Source organism: Chironomus tepperi, unplaced genomic scaffold (genome assembly GCF_022539635.2).
Source record: "Chironomus tepperi strain 1889 unplaced genomic scaffold, CSIRO-AGI_Ctep_v1 contig_472, whole genome shotgun sequence".
Classification (NCBI taxonomy): domain Eukaryota; kingdom Metazoa; phylum Arthropoda; class Insecta; order Diptera; family Chironomidae; genus Chironomus; species Chironomus tepperi.
The window spans coordinates 1,460,297-1,481,398 of NW_027226594.1; the positions used below are offsets into that span (position 1 = coordinate 1,460,297).

The 21,102-nt window shown below is 29.9% G+C and overlaps 1 protein-coding gene across 1 annotated transcript in view; it reads right to left on the reverse strand.

Annotated features, from left to right (window-relative positions):
* Positions 1 to 9,084: 9,084 nt before the first annotated feature.
* Ptx1 (pituitary homeobox homolog Ptx1) overlaps positions 9,085 to 21,102 on the reverse strand; it is a 35,449-nt gene continuing 23,431 nt past the window's right edge. The window contains exons 4-6 of the mRNA XM_070651999.1: positions 19,478 to 19,707; positions 12,259 to 12,448; positions 9,085 to 12,192 (exon numbers count right to left, since the gene is read on the reverse strand). Coding sequence (XP_070508100.1) covers positions 11,771 to 12,192; positions 12,259 to 12,448; positions 19,478 to 19,707 — 842 coding nt within the window. The 3' untranslated portion in view covers positions 9,085 to 11,770. The remainder of the gene's footprint in view (positions 12,193 to 12,258; positions 12,449 to 19,477; positions 19,708 to 21,102) is intronic.

Genomic DNA, 21,102 nt, shown 5'->3' on the forward strand with positions numbered 1-21,102 from the left:
GTAGAAATTTCAAAGATATTTGCAAGTTGTGTAGTTTGCCTATGCACAGGCGGAAAAATTCATCAATGCAAAACTTTTTTGATAAGATTTTGCAAAGAAGAATTAGAAAATGTGATTTTTAATGAATAGCTTAGTTACCGACAACTCAAAGGAGGTATAGGAATCCATTCAGAATTGCAATGAGCTCCGTATCCCTTACAACTGGAGTTTTGCGTTCACCGAGACATTATCTTGAATGATTTGAACTTGGGGACTTTAGGAATCTGTTGATAGATTCAAAATCGGTACAACCTTTTCAGTTAACATTAAAAGAGCCTAATTAACGCCATATGGCAGTCAATAGGCTGCCAAGTAGCATAAAGTACGTTAGTGATAATACTTTAATGTGTGTTAAGTGGGTTTTGTTCTGGCTTCGATTCAAAATCTTAATAAGAAATACCCCGAACCGCACACCATGTTCACTATGGCGCCGCTACGTCTGTATTAACAGTAAGACGAGTAGTTGCTCCGAAACCACCGTGACTCCTGGTTCGACCCATTTTTATGGTTTAACTGTATCATGCAGCATGAGTATTTTTCAGTATTCACATTGCAAAAGTGTACTGGATATTAGCAAAAGGCAGCCATCGATAGAGTCAGTTTTGGACGTCCAGTGAGAAAGGCCATTGATCACAGCTGATCTGTACGGCCAGCGAATTAAGTAAGTACATTGCCAAAATCTACAAAAAAAGTAATTCTAAAAAGTCCAATCACATAAGATATCACCAAGCAATTGATTTCATCACTCAGCCCATCAATCCACAGAAAAAAAAATTCGCAATTTTATTTCATTTTACGATTCAGAAAGAATAAAAGCGCAATGAAATGACGAGCAAAGGAAAAAAGGCACATCAAAATAAAAATGAAGTAAATGGAAAAGAAGCAGCAACACAAAAAAAAAAAATCCCTCAATAGAATTGAGAGCAAACGAAAATAATGATGATGATGATCTAAGTCTTGCAACATTTTTTCTTCATCATTCTCGGAGAAATTGAATAATGAACAGAAATTTACTAAACGGAGAAAATATATGTATGTGTATGATATGAAAAAAAAAGAGGAAAAGCAAGACCTTCTATAGAGAGGAAAAAAAAAATAAGAAAGATGTTGCTCATCTAGAAAGAAATGAAAAGAAATGCGGAGGGTGGAAACAAAAATTGTATAAGAAATGGCAAGGAATTAATGTTAATGGATCTGTATAAATATTATTTTTAGCATATGGAAAAAGCAACATGAAAATAAGGAACAGAATAGAGTGAGATACAAAATGAACAATTTTTTCGTATGTCTTTAATAGAAAATTAAAGGGATCTTTTTGTTATTTCAACCAGAGCATTAATTGTTATGCGTCGAATTAATTTTTATGAGCATATCTCTCTTCTTTCTACTTCGTTTATGTTTATGTAACTTCATTTCTAGATCTACACAACAAAAAAAATTATGTTCATTATAGCATTATGTGAAAGCAGTGAATTTTTGGTTAATATGTAACACATATACCACATTACATTCTACTGATTTTTAATCTCAAAATGGTTCTCATTTTATATTTCATTTCATTTCTCGTTTCTTAATGATGGAAAATTTATGAGGAAGACGCAATTGTATCAAGATGATTGCCAATTATTTTCGCTGAGTTGGTAGCAGTGGATTTTCATATTTCTGACGAAAGTTGCTTCTAAAATGAGTGAAATTGTTGAGAAACACATTTTCTTACTTCTTTGTTGGATCCTCTCTAAAATTCTTTAAACTTTCTATGATTTCTGGTCAATTCTGACTTAGTAATCTGTGCAGGAGCAATTGATTTCTTTTAAAGTTCTTAAAAACACATTTTTCTACTTATTTCTTGAAAACTAAGTTAAATGCTTCCATCTACAATTTCTTGTCCAGTTTGAGTTAGTAACCTTTATAGGAATAATTGACTGCTTTAAATCCACTTAAACTCCTTTAATAATGATAAAATTCTAAAAAAACACATTTTGTTATTTATTTGATGAAAACTTACTTAAATTCTTCAAATTTCATGCAATTACTGATCCAGTTTGGCTTAATAACCTTTGCAGAAACAATTGACTGCTTTAAACCTATTTAATCTCACTTAATTATGATAAAATTCACAAAAATATTATTTTTCTCTTATTTATTGAAAATCAGGGTAAATCAACTTATCACTACAAAGGGGAAAAACTACTCAACAATAAGCCCTGTTCTAAAAAATGTTTGAATTTTACAAAAACCGTTAGAAATCAATTGTCATTTTATCATCAATAAACAAAGCTTTTTATTTGCAATAAACAAAGTTGACGTGTTTTACACGCTTTTTTATAATTCCAGCAGCAATCTTCCAATTTGAAAAGATAAAAGACACTCTGATTCAATACCAACAAATAAAGATTTTAAATTTCATTCCAAAAGCAATTTCAGTCAACAAACATAGTTAAGCAGACCTCATTTTTTACGCAAATAATATCCCAATAAAAAATTGGATGCATAAATATTCTTGTTTGCCTGTAAACAAACAGCCAAACAAAGACCTCTCAATACCGAAATTTCAACAATATCAAAAAAATGTATAGATATGAGGATTGTAAGACCAGAAAAAAAGTAAAATCAAATCAAAAAGTTTATATTTTTTTGTGCTACGTCTTCACACACAAAAAAATTCCTTCCGTCGAGTGTTAGTGGAGGATGAAAAAGGATAATAAAAGAAATTTGAATTTAAATTAAAATCCTTCTTTCCTCTTTCGCTATTTCCTCTCGCTCTTTTAAACTTTCATTTCATATTATATAAGTATAATATTGTTATACACACAGATAGAATGAAGAAAATGGAAATTGGTCTTTTTTTACATAATTTTTGCTTCATTTTATTAAATCCCGCTTGTGCGTTCTTTGTTTCCAATTTATATTCCAAATATTAACCAAATATAAAGAAAAAAGATTCTTCTGTGTCTATTTTTTTTTTTTTGGTGCACCTTTTTATATTGAGGGTGTTGGAAGTGTTTGTTGCTTTATCTGGATGTCTGGTAGCTTATACCTGACTTAAGGGCATGACCAGATGGACCAGATGGGATCAAGGTAGAACATTGAACTGAATTTGTTAGGTAGTTTTGGGGTAAAATCTATTCATGCAATCCTTGTATAATCTCTCCAATATCCACATTTAGAGTATTCTTAAATGCATATGCATAACATGAGTAGGGTGGAATTGCAAAACAGGAATCAGTCACATACGAAAACCGTACAATTTCTTAATAATGTGTTTTTTTCTTACAAAACCATACAAATTATCTAGAAATTGTACGTTTTTTGTCTGTGACAGGTCGGCAGTATAACGTCTATAACGACGAAGGTCCTAGCAGCACTGTGACGGCTGCTTTGTATGGACTCAAACATTATTTTTAGAATGGCCTCACTTTAAAAAAAAACTCTACTTGACGCTCAGCCATAATGTTCTTAACATTACAAAAATGCGCCTACATCAGTCTAAAAACAAAACAAATTTTCCACCCACTGCTTGTTCTTTAGCATTTCATGAAGGGGAGAGTCAATTTTACTGTAAAAAAAAACATTTCGCCCTCATTTCTATTTTTTATGAGTATTTGACATTACACTGTTGAGGAAAGAAAGAACAAAAAACACATTTTAAAATAGACAAGAACAAAAGAAAGAGAAAATCTTTTTCTATTCGTAGTTTCCTTCATCATCAACTATGTGGCTTATTATGTAAGTTCATAGTATACAAATTTGTATGGTATGTAAATATATGCATTGCCTATCTACGCAACATTTTCAAAATGAAAATCTTTTTCCATAATCTTTAAAATTTTCATTTCTTATGGGATGTGAAGGAAGTAGCAAGCGAGAGTACAATGAAAGAATTTTAAGCCATATAGACACATGATAAACATGAAGTGAATTTAAAATTTTTAAGTAAATTAAGAAAATAAGTATGGAATTTTTTTTGTATGGTTTGCAGTCAAACATATCTTCTGTGACATAATTTATTGCTGATCTGTGAGACTTTTTTCTTTAAATTTTCAACATTTAGAACTCATAACTTAGTTCCCAACATAATCAATAAATCAAAACAAGAAGAATCTCGCATGCGAGGAAACAGCAAAACATCAAAACTTTCTTGGCTACGAGTCGCACAGCCTACGACGAATAAATAAATTTAAATTAAAGAAAAATTAAGGGGAAATTAACTTATAAAGCCTCTCTTACTCGCTTGGTGCCTCATTCTTTATAACTGTTTAGATGAGAAAAAATCAGAGGAAAAATTGTATTGTAGCTTGTTGTGTTGTTCAAGGGATGGGAAGTGTGAATTTGGGAATGTAGAGTCTAGAATTGAGTAGGGTTATGACAAACAATAGAATAGAGACATTGTTAAATTTGGTATTGGTGATTTCCATATCATTCCTGGATTGGATATGTAGAAAAGGACACTTAAATCCTAAACATTCAAAACTAACAGAAATTCTCGAAGGATAGAGCCGGATTTAAAAGTTCTCTAGGCTTTTCAAGGAAGTAAATAAGTAAATAATTGGCATGCGGGAGCTAGAGCAATCTTAACAAAATTTATCATTTAACGGTTTTGTAAGATTCAAAATTTCAAACGTTTTTCTTAAATTTGAATTTAGTTTCTCAATAGTTCACAGTAAAAATCGTTTTATTTTTTCGCTTCGAAATGAAAAATCATTAGTTAACATATTTAAGGATAGTTTTGAGCTTCAAGACAAATTGATATGGAATTAATTACATGGCACAAAGCTAATGCTTCATACTAGAACTCTCTACGATCACTGGTCTTGGAGATTTTGAGGCTTATCCAGTCAAATATCCTACCAGTCAGTCGTAATTTTTTATAAAAATGCTCAAAAATCCACAGAAATCTGGAAAAAGTTTAGAAAATTCAAAAAAATCCTGTAAAATTCACCACAATCTTCATTCAATTCCAAGAATCAACACAACCTTCTAAAGTTTCCATCCCTAGATTTCTTCCCCAATAAAAAAAGAAACATCAAGAGAAGAAAAGTTCATAAAATTATTCTTTTATCGATTGTTGTTATTCTTATTCTCATTTTTATGTTTCATTACATTTTCATTTTTTCGACATTATAGAATGAAATATAATAATAATGGAAGGGTTGAAATGTTAGCGTTTATTTCTAATATTGAACATACAAAAAAGAAGAAGAAGGAAAACAAAATGAGAAATAAGAAAATTGTGTAAAGTGGAATGAGTGAGGAAGGAAGAAGGAGCAAAAAGTTAGCATAAAAATGAGTAAAAGAACAATTTTGCTTGCTGTAAATTAATCCTACTGGGTATTATAAAGGTTTTTAAAATCATAAATTATTATTGTTTTAATTTTTCACGCAAATTTCCATCTTTTTTGACTTACAACAATTTTTTTTTTATTTTCTTCTTATTTCCTCACCCATCCTCAAAATTATGCTGGCGCTCATGGAAGATGAAGACGAGAAGTTGCTTATAAATAATGAAACTTTACAGCCTCGTTGAATTTTTCATTTTATTTCACAATTTTTTGTGATATGAATATTCTATAAGTGAGGAAAATTTATGCCCGGAAAAACTACTTACTCACTTATATTATTTTATGAAGTAGCATCATGAAAAATATGGAAATTTCACATGAAATATTCTTCAACATAATCAAATCGATTGGAAATAAAATCATATTTTTTATGTTCATTTTCTCATTGAAAGAGAAAAAGTTTTCAGCTTTTTTTTCAGTGTTTTTGGATCCCCCAAAAGTGAAATAAATTTTATTTCATACCCAAAATATTTTCTACATTTGTTATAAAAAGTTATGAAGTTACATTGTTGTGGAAATTTATGTGTTATCTTTTACTTTTTGAAAAGATGTGATATCGATCATGTGATTTAGAGTTGATGGTAGGGTTGGGCAGAATCGTATTCGAATATATTCGAATACAAATATTCGAATATTTTATGCGAATATATTCGAATGCATATTCGAATATGCATTGTTCAAAAAAATTCCGTTGCAATTGGTTTCTTCAAAGAGTAATTTCTAATCACATTTGTGAAGTATGTAATTTCATACAAAAGTTGATCAAAAATCCTTTTTTTACATATTTCAGGCAAAAAATTAGAAAATCTCAATAAAATTGCATTAATGCATCATCATTCTTTCATAAGAAAATTATTCCGAGTCATAGATACATGTTTTAACACAAATTAAATAGGATTTTATCATTTTTTGCCAAAAATAAGCAAAAAAAGGATTATTGATCAACTTTTGTATGAAATTACATACTTCACAAATGTGATTAGAAATTACTCTTTGAAGAAACCAATTGCAACGTAATTTTTTTGAATAATGCATATTCGAATATGCATTCGAATATATTCGAATATTTTTTTGTTCATATGCGAATATATTCGAATATATTCGAATATTTGCCCAACCCTAGTTGATGGAAGATTTTTTCGGGATTTTAGGCGCATTTTTATGTAGATTTGTGAAGGTTTAGACATTGAATTTGAATAAAAATAGTTTAATTCAAAATTAGATATCCAAGATGATATAATTTTTCTGAGAGCATGCAATTTTTTACTGAAATAAAATCTGTTCAATTATTGTTACCTAGACGACGAAATCTGTTCAGTTTTGCTACCGAAGGGATGTCATCTGACTGATATCTGTTACCGAGAGGATGAATCAAGTCTAATACAATACCAAGTAGATGGAATTTTTCTATTTGTTGCTACTTAGAGGATGAAATCTGTTGAATTTTTCCAACCTAGAGGATGAAATTTGTCTAATTTTTGCTACCAAGAGGATGAAATTTGTTTAATTTTTGTTACCTAGAAGACGAAATCTGCTCAGTTTTGCTAGATGATAATATTTTTTTATAAAATGGGTACAATTTGTCTAAATATTGTAACCGATATTATGAAATCTGCTTTTCTTCTATCTTCTAATTATTCTTTCTAAAAGGATGAAACTAGCTTGATTTTTCATACCAAGTGGGTTAAAACTGTCTATTTGTAGCTACCGAAAGGATGAGATTAGTCTAATTCTTGTTACCAAGAAGATGAAATCTGTCTAATTTTTGCTACCCAGAGGATAACATTTGTTCAACTATTGTTACCGAGAGGATAAACTAGTCTGATTCTTGATTACAAAAGCACAAAACCAGTCAAATTTTGGCTACCGAGAGGATGAAATCTATCTAATTTTAGCTACCGATAGGATGAAATCTGTTAAATAATTGTTACCAAGAGAATTAAATTTGTCTAATTTTTGCTACCAAGAGGATGAAATCTATTTTATTTGTGCAAAAAGAGAAAATTCGCTTAAATTTTGTAATCAAGACAACAAAACCAATCAAAAATGCATCATCTCAGAAGCAAAACTCATCTCTACAAATTCATTAATAATTCAAATATGATTCCCAACTGCAAAACCACAAACTCAGACATAACAGCAATAACAAACCTACTTTATCTCTCAAAAATAATTTCTGCTAAAGCACAAAAGACAAGATAAAAAGAGTATGAAGGAAGTCTATCTCAATAGATGATGTAGTAGCAATGGCAATAATAGTGTCATTATGTGGTGCTACATAGAGTTTATAACAGCAGGCTTCTTTTTTACATTTTTTTCCTCCTCACACTTCTTCCCTTTTATTTTGTCATGCCAGTGTGATGAATGAGCTTTTGGATATTTTTGAATGTAAAAAGGAAGGAAGGAAAGACTGAAAGAGAAAATGATATTAACATAAAATCAATAAAGAAGAGGAGGATGTTGTTGTGCCTATGTGTGACATGTCCTTGTGGATATTTTCTGGAAGAGAAGGTTTGAAAGGAACTGGAATTTAAATGGAATTGAAGTGAATTTTGAGGTTAATGATCGATAGAAATTGAAAATTTTACTTAAGGCTGTGATGTACAACCTGTATGCCACGACACACAAGTGATAGTTGCCCATCGCATGTCGAATACAGCTTAGCAGCAAGGTAAGTCTCTAAACAGTAAAGGTTGACCTCCACTGACATGAAGTTGAGGGTCAGATACTTTAAATGCTTAAGGTAGAGCTTTGGAATAGGATTCTGGACCAGAGAGGACATTTAGACCAGTGGTGGACAACCTGTGTGCCTCGGCACATCTTAATGATAAGAATAGATAGAAACCACATACGTCATGAGGATTAAGGCATTTCCAAATTGTTATGGTGACATAAACTAGTGTCCCGTAGCACATTGTTGCCCAACACTAACTTAACCTAAAAACTTCTGAAAACTCAACAAATCTGAACTCAAATCCTGCAACAAACATTCAAAATTGTCCAAAAAATCCCACAAAATCTCCATAAGAGATCCCCAAACCATATCTGACATTTGTCCCCATATGTTACACATTCTTGAGGACAAGGACGAGCTTGAATAAAAAGAAATCTTTAAGAATTATTTTTTTTATCTATTTTTATTTTCATTCGACTAGACAAAATTGTTTCATTTTTCTTTTCATTTTTAAAAATTATCTTTTTTTTTTCATTCATAATTTTTTTTTGTCTTCTTTTAAAAATTAAATATGATTTTTTTTTCCATTTTGAATAATTTTACATAATTAATTATATTTATTCACGTTTTGTGTGTATTTAGTTCAAAAATAGAATAGAAGATATGAAAAAACAAAGAAAGAAAATTCTCTTTTTTGTGTGTTTTTTTAAAGGGGGGAAAGAGGAAAATTAAAGAACATTTTTTTAGGGAGGATTTTGGGAGATTTTGAAAAATTTTTGACTTTTTTGAATTTAAATATTTTGTATTTTTAAGTAGATTTTGAGGAAAAACTTAATTTTTTGAATTTTAAATTTAAAAATTTGAATTTTTAACTCAAAACTTAAATTTTTTAATTCAAAATTTGAAATTTTTTATTCAAAGTTTAAATTTATTGTTCAAAATTTGAATTCTAAATTTGAATTTAAATTTTTTATTAAAAAATTCGAATTTTAAATTCAATATTTCAAATAATTTTTGTGATTTTCTGTTATCGACTCTAGTTTAATATGTTGTTCAAAATATGAGAGTCAAAAATGATTGAAAATGACAAGAACCATATGTTTTGTACGGTTTTAGTCGAGGTTTATCATTAAGTTGTGCCAAGGAATATAAAAGGTTGCCCAGCATTCATATAGAGACTTTTACAGCATTTATTATTCTCAAATTAAGCTTTCAAATCAATAATTTGATTCAAATCTGCTTAATTCATCAAAATACAGTCAAAAACTGTTCAAAAACCATCCAAAATCATCCCAAAAAACCAAAAATTGCACATTAGCGCACTTTATAGTCTACAATTTTTAAATAGATACTTATAAAATTTCAATTTTTTTTCTTATCATTCTTCATTAATTTATTTATTTTCTGTTTTTAATTTAAATTTAATTTCGCTCAATGTCATAACTTATTTTTATATTATCATTATTAAAATTATAATTATTATTATTATCTAATCTAAACTTCATGATTGAATGATGGAAATTAAGAATGAAAAATAAGAAAATGAAGCAGAAAATTTTTCTCATTTTTCGAGGGAAAACAAGCATAATGTAGGACATTTTTGTGTATCTCGTTCAATATTTTTTCTCCCTTTTTTTTGTGGCTCGTTCTTCTTCCCGTCTTTCTGTACATGCGTATTATTGTACTTTAAATTATATAATGGAGTATCTTATAATTCATATAGAGCTTGAGATTATTTTGATATACATAGATTTTTCTCTCTGTTTCTTTTCTTTCTTTCTCGCTTTCTCTAAGATACTCATGAATTATTGCATGAAGAAATTATTTTCTTCTTTTATTCCGTTCGTTTTCAAGATTTATGCAGTTCATCTAGTTGAGCATTTTTGTTTGTTTTTGGATCCTTTTTTTTTGTTAGTGCAAAGCTCATAAACTTTCCTAAATGACCTGATTTTGTTAAAAACTTAAAGGTTTTGTTGTAGCATTTTTATTAAATGTTTACAAATGGCAAGGCTGTGCAATAAAACAAGGAATTATCACAATTTAACTTAAAAATCTGTTATTTTTGCTTTAAAATTTGAACTTAGGCTCAGCATTATTAACATTGGATTGAATTTTTCATTTTTCAAAGGATTTCTCACTTCGGATATTCAACTGCTTAGTTTATTGTGTTAAATACATGAATTTACAAACCAAAAGCAAATTAAGTAACTTTAGCCCGGAGCAAACAAGATTTTAAATAGCTTTTGTTGCAAAAATGATCAAAATATGCTAAAAATGTGATTTTGTTTAAAAATCTGCCATTTTGAATTTGAAGTTTGAACTTAAGCTCAGAATTATTGACTGTGGATTGAATTTCTCATTTTTTCAGAGAATTTCTCACTTCGATTATTCAAATACTAATTTAACTCTTTTGAAAGGAAGAATTTACAAACAATAAGCACATTAAGTAACTTTCGGTCGGAGCAAATAAGAATTTTAATAGTTTTTGTTGCTTAAATGAACAAATTATGCAAAAAATTATATTTTTCTTTAAAAATCCGCCATTTTCAATTTCAAATTTTGCAATAAATTCCTTTTTGTTTCAATTTTCATCCCAAACTTCCATCATTCAATCATTATCATAATTTCTTTTACTTTTTTTTTTGACCTTAAAATTATTATTTGTCTTTATTGATTCAATCATGACACCTTAACATTCCTTTTTCTTTATCTTATTAATGTATTTTTTGCCTCCTCATCATCATTATCGTTATCATTATTATTATTATTATTATTTTATTTCATATAGTTTTGTATTTACACATATTTCTTACAACAAAAAATTTTTTTATTCATTTTTTTTAATCATTTTTTTTCTCATTATTTTATTTTATTTTTTTTTTCATTACGTCGGCAACATCAGAAATGAAAGAGTTTTAATCGTGGGGACTTAAGATAAGACATAAAAATTGATTTGTTTTTATCAAAATGCTTATTTTTATGACTGAAACAAAAATATATATTTTTGTGACTTTTCGATTTCTCATTGGATAGAAATGGGAAGAAATGAGAAGGTTGTATTGGTTGCATTGATAATAAATTTGAAGCCATGACTTAAAGATAACCCAAATGGTTGCGATAATTTTATAGACCATGAAGTAGTCTGACTCACTTGTATTTCAAAATTTCAACTGTCAAAATAATTTTTGAATTTTCATCAATGTAAAATTCAAATTAAAAATAACCGTTAAATTGCATTTTGTCCCATTTCAAATTTAAAATAATAATTTACAGAATTAACACAAAGGTTTTCCAATGAATGCAAGCGTTGATTATTGGATTTCGATAGCGATTGATGAAAAAAGTAGCATTTAGAATATGAAAATCCATGGTTTTCTGTTGAATTTTTAAAGAAAAAGTTATTCAAAGTATTTTTTTTTTAAATTCTGAATTTTTCATCCATGCTTAAAAATTTGTTTTAAATAGAAGTATTTATAATAAATATTTATAATTACTCGTTAATATCATTATTAATCAATGCACTGCCATCATTACGTGAGGTGCAATCATCATCGTCATCAGTTGAGGGGACATTGACTGTTGATGGCGTACCGTTTGAGCCGTGATGAATAAGAGGCTTCACATCATCACGTTGATCAAAATTCAAATCGTGTTCGCTATTCAACAGATGATTTAGTGAGGACGTCGCTTGAAATAACGTTCCCACTAAGGCGTTATCTCAAACGGTCGAATCTGATACACTCGCGTATTGACATGCTGCTAATCCACCTGAATTTGACGATCGCGAGACCGGCGATATTGATGATGATTGGGTCGAGTATGGACTTGAGAAACCTGATGAATGTTGTTTTGCCTTTAGACGTAATGTTGCGATACTTGAACTCATTGCATTACCAGGTTCGGCTGTTGTACGATGATGATACATTGAATATGGATTTGTCGGTGTCGTATAAGGACATGGTGCACCGCCTGATGATCCACTACCACCCAATCCACTACCCATTGTTGGCAACATTGATGAGCTCATACTTGCAGCCACTGACGATGATGTCGTATTGAAGCAGTTTATTGAATTTTGATGATGATTTGTTGATACTACCGAGCCCAATGGATTCACTGGCCATGGAAATGTTTTTGTACCTAATTCAAAAAATATCAATCAGTTAAAAAAAGAACAAAAATTGCAATTTAATCATCATTAATTACCTAATGGGGATGGCACTTTAGCTGCCCAATTATTGTAATGTGAATATGATGAATATAAAGCATCAGTATCTGGGAATGGTTGCACAAATTGCGTTCCAAATCCATTTTTAAAATCAGCTGCTGTTGCTAATGCATTCATTTGATTTCGCTCACGTTTACGCCATTTTGCGCGTCGATTTTTAAACCAAACCTATAATTAAAGAAAAACAAATACATTTTTAAAATTGGGAAATTTAATACAAAGTAAGGTTATGATAACAAATTGGATTAAAATTTTGTAATTTGGGAATTCCCAGGTTAAGTGTGTTGATATTAAAATGTAAATAGAGTGTTCGATAACAATGATGGATTTCTCGGAAAATCGGAATTATTACAGCAAATGTGCTGACATAATTTAAAACTAAGATTTAAGGATTTGCAGCTGGTATTTTTGTAGATATGAAGTTTAAAATACCAAAATAGCCGACTAAATGATTAGGTTCAAGTGGTTAATGATTTGCTTAAGTTTGGTGAGGCTTAAAATATTGATTAGTCAGAGTTTTAATTGGAAAAATTTGAATTTTTGGTTTTTTCCAATTTTCTCCATCTCACGTTTTTCATTGCAAATTTCAGACAATTTAAGAACTTCCTGAGCATTTTAACTGTTGCAAATGAATCATATTGAGTGAGCAAGCAAGATTTAATCAATATTGCAACCTAAATAAGTCTAAATAAAGCAAAAATTAACAATTTGAAACTAAAATTTATCAATTTTGTACAAAAACAAAACAAAATTTTGCCAAAAAATTCAAAAAATAATTTTCAGTTATTCAAATTAAAACGGTTCTGCAATAAACAGTCATAAAATTTCACAATCAAATCCTATTGACATCAGTTCTTAATTCCTATCAACAGAATCTTTAAGGTCAGCATAAAAATCATTAAAACAGACATGAATAGACATAAATGCTTCAATTTCACCACTAAACTAAATAACAACAGTAATACCCTGAAGATCCAAGCAACAAATCCAGCAAAGAGCTGAAAAAAATTCTATTTCAATGCATGACTTTAATATTGCCTCGCATTAGAGGAGATGAAAAGTCATAAAGAATTTAAAAACGTTTCCAATTTTTTTTTTTTCCTCTTCGGGGATAAATTTACGTTTTTTTTTGTCATTCTCTATTTGTGATTTTTCGGAAATATTTCTCTGCCATTTTTTATCTCTTCCTCTGCATAGCTTTTGCTGGCTTCTTTTTATTTTTCAATAGTAAAAATAGAGGCAGCAAAAAAAAAAAGCTTGCTGCACCATAAATTTCGCATAAAAATATTTATTTCATAGGCTTATTGAGATGATGATATTTCGTGTGTGGCTGACTGCACAATACCTAAAGTTTGTATATCACAGCGAATACTAGTAGGAGTCAACGTGTATATACCTACATATACACAATATCTAGAAGCCAATAAATTTAGTATTATTTTCGGCTTTTTTATTGGCAGGCAGAAAAATTTTGCTGTATTGTATGCCATAAGCGTGTGTATATATTTCAACAATAGCTTTTCGAATATGTGATATGTTGATTTAAAGATACAAGTGTGTAATGTTTGGATTATTCGCTACTAAAATTTTCATTTCATTAAATTACATTGAATTTTTTCTTTTTTATTTCATTTCATTCTGTTCTTGCTTTTTATTCTCTTTTTTTTTTATGAATCGCAATTTTATTCTGTTTTGACATGAACAAAAAAATGTAATTTTATATCAAATTTGAGTCGAGTGAAGCTATATTGAAGAAGAACAGAGCTATATTGTGAATGGATGAGTAGAATGTTCTGTATCGAGGTCAAAATGTACATTATTCTTGACATAAATAATGAATTTGAGTTTTAAATGAATTTGTTGAAAAAATAACGATTTTTCGGTATTTTGAATTTACAAAATGGTGGAATTTTGTCACTTCGAAAAGTTTTTTGTAGTTTTTGGACATATTTTTGAGAATTTCAAATGCAAATTTTAATAAATTTAGCAGTAAAAAGTGGCAAAATTTGAATAAAACACTCAAAACATTAAGATTGCTCAAAATAAGGCAAAATTTTATGTTTTTGCAAATTCAAAATGGCGGAATTTACAAAATTTTCATTTTATTTCAATGACAGAAAGTTAAAAATTATAAAATATGAATGGAAATGACTACAAAAATATTCAAAAGCAGTTCTAAAACTCAACCACAAAAAATTTAATTTATTGATGTTCACAAAAAGATTTATTGCGAAACTTTATGAACCGAAAAAAATTGTACGAAAAACTTAAAAACAAGTCTAAAAACTTTGAAACTAATTTAAAATTTCAAATGAAGCTCCACCGAAGGGAAACATTTTTGCCATCTTCTTTCCTTTCATCTCATTGAAATTCAAAAAAAACTTCAATTAAAAATTTTGTTCATGCCAACAAACAAGATAGATGCAATATTTATGTGGAAAAATTGTTTTTTTTTTTCCCCTTCTTTTTCCCACATCCCACTCATCTTACATTACAATAATGCTTGAAAAATCAAATCATGTTTCATTGCTAAATTAAGGATTTTGATCACATACAAAAAGCAATTATATTTCACAAAGCCTGAATAGAAAAGTAATTTTCCAAAAAAATATTGTTTTTTTTTTTGCTGCTGTTTCGTATGCATAAAGTTGATGTATCTATCGTTTGATTTATGTACAGTTGTGCTTGATGTACATACATATGGAATTATATTCATCAAGAACATTGAGCGTGTTGTGAAGAAATTAAGAAAGAATCATTGGAACTTTTTTGAATATTAAAGGGAAAATTAAGGAATAATGATGAATTTCATGATTTGAAATGGATTATTGTGATGATGGAATATTATAGTGATGCTAATAAGCTTGAATTAATCATTTAACAATGTTAAAATCAATTTAAGTGAAGTTCAAATTGCAATAAAGATTTAACGGTTTTTTGAAATTTGAATTTTCAAGTTCGTTCAGTAAAAACTTCATTTCAGACTTTAGTGAACGAATTTGAGTAAATAAAGTGAAAATATTGAAATTAAGTTAGAATTAAGTGGATTTAGAGCTCAATTTTCAGTTAATCTTACTATCTAAATCATATAAACCATTAACAGACATTTAAAATACTAAAATAATTGCAAAGTTCGTTGAAAATTACAAAATTTTGTAGAATCAAGCTAAAGCAACACCAAGCCAAGTTATCTAAATTAAATAAAACACTTTTTCACATAAATTTCAATTCCGTCGGCAAAAAAAAGACAACATTTTCACCTCCCAAAATTTACAACTGCGCAAACTTCCATTTCTTATCTCCATTTTAACATTATTTTGGACAAATCGAGAACTTTTTTATTTTATGTCTCTCCATTCAGCATTGGAAGCAGCAGAAGCAGTAGCTTCCATATGAGTTTATTAAAGTGACTAGCAATACATATTTTTTTTGTGCAACATGAAAAAAAAGAAAGCTAGACTATAAAAGTAAGCACAATAAATTGTAATGGCAACTAATGCACATACAAATAAAATTTATATACAACTTAAGCTCCCCGAGATCTTTCCAACTACATAAAATTTGCCCTTGTGATGCCAAGAATATAAAATAGATATACATCTATTAGAACTCCTTTCTTTTTTTTCCGTTATCAAACTTCAAATAGATAAACAACAAGCAGAATTGTATTTTTACATCTCAGTCAGTCAGCTGACATTGAGACAATAAATACAATTACATTAAAATAAATACGGAACCCAATCATTGGCAACACAAAAAAAAGATACATCCATAATGGATCAGCTGTGCCAATTAAAAAACGTCTGTATTATTTGTAATCGATATTTTTTCTCTTATTTTTACGGCCGTCAAACCTAGACTCCATTCAAGTGGAGAGGAGAAGACAATAATTATAAAATAATAGCAAAAGCGCCAAAATGACAAATAAACGGAAAAATATTTTCTGGTGAATTACGGAGAGAAAGTGAGCAAAAAAGGGAAAAAAAGGAAATGAGAGGAAGTGAGACTGTAGAGAAAGAAAAAAAAAAAGTTTCGAGAGACATCGTCTGAGTCAACTAATCCATCGTGATTATAAGCATTATTTTGGGATCTCCTTAGGTATAATTTTTTTTTTTTGATGATACAGATAGAACAACTTCTGAATACATCTGGTCAATTTTAGTGCTGTAGATTGAGAAATCAATAATTTTTTATATTATGTACATCTCATACTCATTTTGAATGAATGAATTGAAATGACGGTGATGGTTTAATAATTTTTGCCTGTGAAATGTTATGGAATGGTTGTAATTGATTGGTGGATATTAGAATATTTGAGGTTGGTAGGTGAGAAGTCTGACATATGATTTTGATGATGGAATATATTGGAAATTTGAGAATAGATTTTGGGATCGTAAAAGAGCTCGAGGATGATGAAAGAACTCTTGGAAAGAGGCTGTAAATGGAGATTTGGTTCAAGTTGGCATATGTAATTGGCAAGTTGACGCCAGCTTCAAGCTACACCTATAGGGTCCTATAGTCATGGATCATAATTGTACGACCAGTGAATTAAGCAAGAAATTGAATTGAGGATTATCAATTGCATTTAAGTCGTTAATAGACACTTTTCGTTAAATTACTTAGTAATTGGCTAATGACAACCAGAGAAACCGCCATTTTTAGACGCTAACTAAAAGAACCGATGGATATAAGATGATCTGTATGCCCAGCGATATAAAGTTTCTAAGTAAGGTATTTTTAGGTATCCTAAGGTCCTAACGCTAAGTATGAGCTAGATAAAGGTTAATACAGATGCATTGTTGCTTAGTTCAGCCTATAAACCAACTAACTTTGACTCAAAGACACCTTCATGCAGTTAAAATATCCAAAATAAAGATCTGTTGAGATTGTACAGCAGATCGTCGATTTTAGTGCCGATTTGCTATTAGCAGTTCCAATTTAAATATTTTTTTTATTCTATTCTACTCAGCAACCCTCCAAAACATCCAAAACTCATTCAAATTGACTAACATGAAGTAACTCATAATTTTTACATCAACAAAAACTCAATTTCCCATCAATTTCCAAAAGATTTATAACCATCAATAGAATCAGACACCCAAACCATCTGACAAATTAGCCAAACTACCCATCCACTTACACCAATCCCGCCACTCAGGCCACTTCAATTCACATTAAACAATTTGATAACGCATAAATAACGAATTTTCGTTTTCGAGTATGTCATTTGAGGAGTCTATGAACATTAGACATAAGCATAGATAAACAGAATATCACATTAGATATCACGTCAAAACTCATCAATCTGAATAAAAAAAATTGTTGGCGCCTAACTTATCAAATTAACTTCTGTATTTCCAATCGATTTTTTCAGTTTTCTATCAAAAATTATTGTGTGCTCATATTTATCATAATTTACCTTCTTTTTTTTTTGGTCGTGTAAAATATCAAATGAAGTACACTAAAAGAAAAATATTTACTTTGTTCGTCATAAATTATCTAATTACGTGTTTGCATTAACTGCATGTTGTGTCGCCTATTATCAGTTGTTTATAGGGATATGAACTTCATGTTATATTTTTTTTCTACTTCTTTATATTGTCACACAGTCACTGGATCGAATTTTTGTTGTATTTATTTATTTTATTCAGACTAACAGATAATAATTATATATCCATAAATGGATGTAAATATAACTTATCTATATTGCTAATGTAGAATAAATTATTTTCGGCGGAGACATTTAATGATGGAAATATTGTCGGATTGAGGATTTTTGTCTATCTTTTGGGTATGAAATTAGGACAGAATAGTTTAAAATGTGCTCGAGCAGCACAATTGAGGCGCTGAGTTGACGCTGTGTCGCCGAGTTGGCGGAAAGACTTCAGGTTGTCTTGATGGCTTAATCCAGCTCATTTTTAGGTCAAAACTACACTTTATTGTTTGGAAAAATCTCAATTTTCTTCATTAAAATCAGTAAATTCCACTTTTTTGATCAGTTTTAATCAAATTTGCAATTTTCTCTTCCAAATTTAGCCCAAAAATGCATTTAATCACCCAATCCAGATAAATCAACCTCTATTTGCATACCAAAACTATTCAAAATCTTCCATCCCTTTAAAAGCATTGTTTACAAAATTCTATCACAATATTGAAATTGAAAATGAACTATTTCAAGCTTGATTTGATTGATTCACACCAAAATTGACGCATCAATCTTTTTGCTCACTTATATTAAACCATTATCAGCAATTTGATTCATTCCATAGCACCTAATGACGTCAAAACTAAGTAAAAAACTTTCCATATGGAAACTGTAAACAATAACAATTTTTCCCGCATTTTTTTTTGTGTCAATTTGAATTTAATCGGTTATAAATTTAAGAGAATAAGCATTCAATTTGGAATTTCATTGCGCTATGTTAAGCCATCTCAAATCATTCAGAATCAATCACTTTAAAAATTGTTTTCCTTTATTTATTTCAATATAAAAAATTTCTATTCATTCAGTTAATCGAATCATTAACTGTATAATATTTTAAAACAACAAATAAATCTCAAATCTCGCAGACATACAGCAAAAGAAAAGAGGAAAAATAGCATTTTATTTAAAGCTTAATCCGATTTTTATTGTTTTTCTGACCCTCACCATTTTCAACTCACTCAATTCGATTAAAGTTTTTCCTCCTCTCGCTCGTATTTTCTTTATTTTAATTTTATTAGGAAATGATATTTTTTGGTTAAAGGGAGGGAAGATCCATGCCGAGTAAAACCTCATCACAATCTATCAATGCAGAAATCCCCCAGCAACCCTCTAAATGACTTAATAAATGCAGCAATCATTTTAAGTTTGATTACCATCATCATCATCAACTACCCTCAGCTCAACTCGCTTTTTTACATTTTAATTTCATAATAGACACAAAATTTAGAGATTTTTTGTTTTTTTAAAAAATCCAATTTGAATAAATTTTCATTTCAATTTGAATAATGTTGATCAAGGCAGAGTGCGGCCGTCTCAAATTCGAATTTTTTCACAAAATTCATTTTGAACTCAACTTTTTTTAAAATAAAAATTTACGTTACGAAGAAAAGTAAAAGTAACGGTCAAAAAAAATTTGAATTTTAACGGCAAAATTTTTTTTGAAATTTTTTTTTTGAGACAACCACACTCTGGATCAAAGCTTTATAACTCACCCTAACACGAGCTTCAGTTAAATTTGTCCACATAGCTATTTCCTCTCGTGTACTCATATCAGGATATCGATTACGGCTAAATGTTTGCTCCAATTCATGTAATTGTTGCGACGTAAAATGCGTTCTTTGACGACGTTGTCTTTTATTCTTTTTATCATTTTTTGGATCATCTGATGCGATTGCATCATCCGTATTTTCCTGCTTTACTGTCGTCTCAGTCAATCTTGATGCTGAAAATAGAAATGACAAATTATGAGTTAATCATGAAGAGAATTTTGAAGAGGCACTTAATAGACATGAATAGGTTTAAGTGATGATACTTGAGACTGGATTATATTTCCACTTGAGAATGCAATGATGCATAAGTGTGACGGTGATGAGAATCGCACACTTTTTTGGACACTTTGAATTGTCTGAATTGGACATGAATTGTTTTAATTAGTCTGGAGTGTTTGAAGTTCAAGAGGTGCTAAATTTTTTATTACCATTCTTTTGACTTTTGGGTATGGATTAATGTGTCCGTCGATGATTTATGAAAAGAATGCCTGATTTTTGGTGGTTAAACTGTTGATTTTAAGGAAATTTATATCGACACACAATGGTAGGTGGACTACTCAGGTGAAAAGTGACTAAACGTTGACAAAAGTAACAAACTTTATCACATGAGCTGCCCGTCCCTAACATACAATCAAATGTTGTCCTCAGGACAGCCGAAACGAACCATATTAATAGAAGCAGATGTCGTTGCCTGGCAGAGGTCATCATTTGGCTTATCAATGCCTAAGCAGTCCCTAATAACAATGATCACACCCTCCTTAATGAGCGGGTTTTGTGAGTATATCCAAGAGCATGCTCATTGTCTTTTTGGGAATGGCTTCTATTTGCTTGCAAGTCTCGACCGAATCCGCACACGGAATACGGTTCATGGCATTTCTAAATATTTTGACGGGAAATTTGGCTCATAGGTTGCCCACCAATAGCCTATTGCATATCACTCGATTCTAATTATATTCTTAAGTCACATAAAGTAGACAAAGGACTCAATGTGGATTCCATTTAGTGCAGTGGTGGGCAACTTGTGTGCAGCCTAATTTTTTTGGGAAAATTCATGAACCGTATGACGTGTGCGTTTTGACTCGAGGGTTACCAAAAGAGTGTGCCGCGTAAAATTAAAGGTTGAACATTTAGAGCAATAATAAACTCCGTACTCCGTGTGACTTTGGCAGTTTGACATGGAGCTTTGGGTCAAATGAACCACATTTGGGTATAAGGAGGTCAGGATTAGCTTACGTTTTTGCATATTCTAGATGTTTTTCAGTACAAAAACTGGATTTTTCTATCAAAAATCACAAAAAACCAACAGAATTGCATTGATTGAGTTCATAAGCTTCAACAATTCTAATTGAAACGTTAAATTATGAAATTAACCAATTGGCGTCACGATTTGCACATTTACTTTACCTTACCAAAAACCCCGATTAATCAACAGCAAAGTAATCTTTTATCAATAATAAATTATAATAATTGCTTTTAATTGATTGATATTGTTTTCTATGCCTTCAAAAACGTATCAATTTTTTTTTTCACCTTCTCCTTATTACAATTAATGGCTTTTTTTTTTGAAA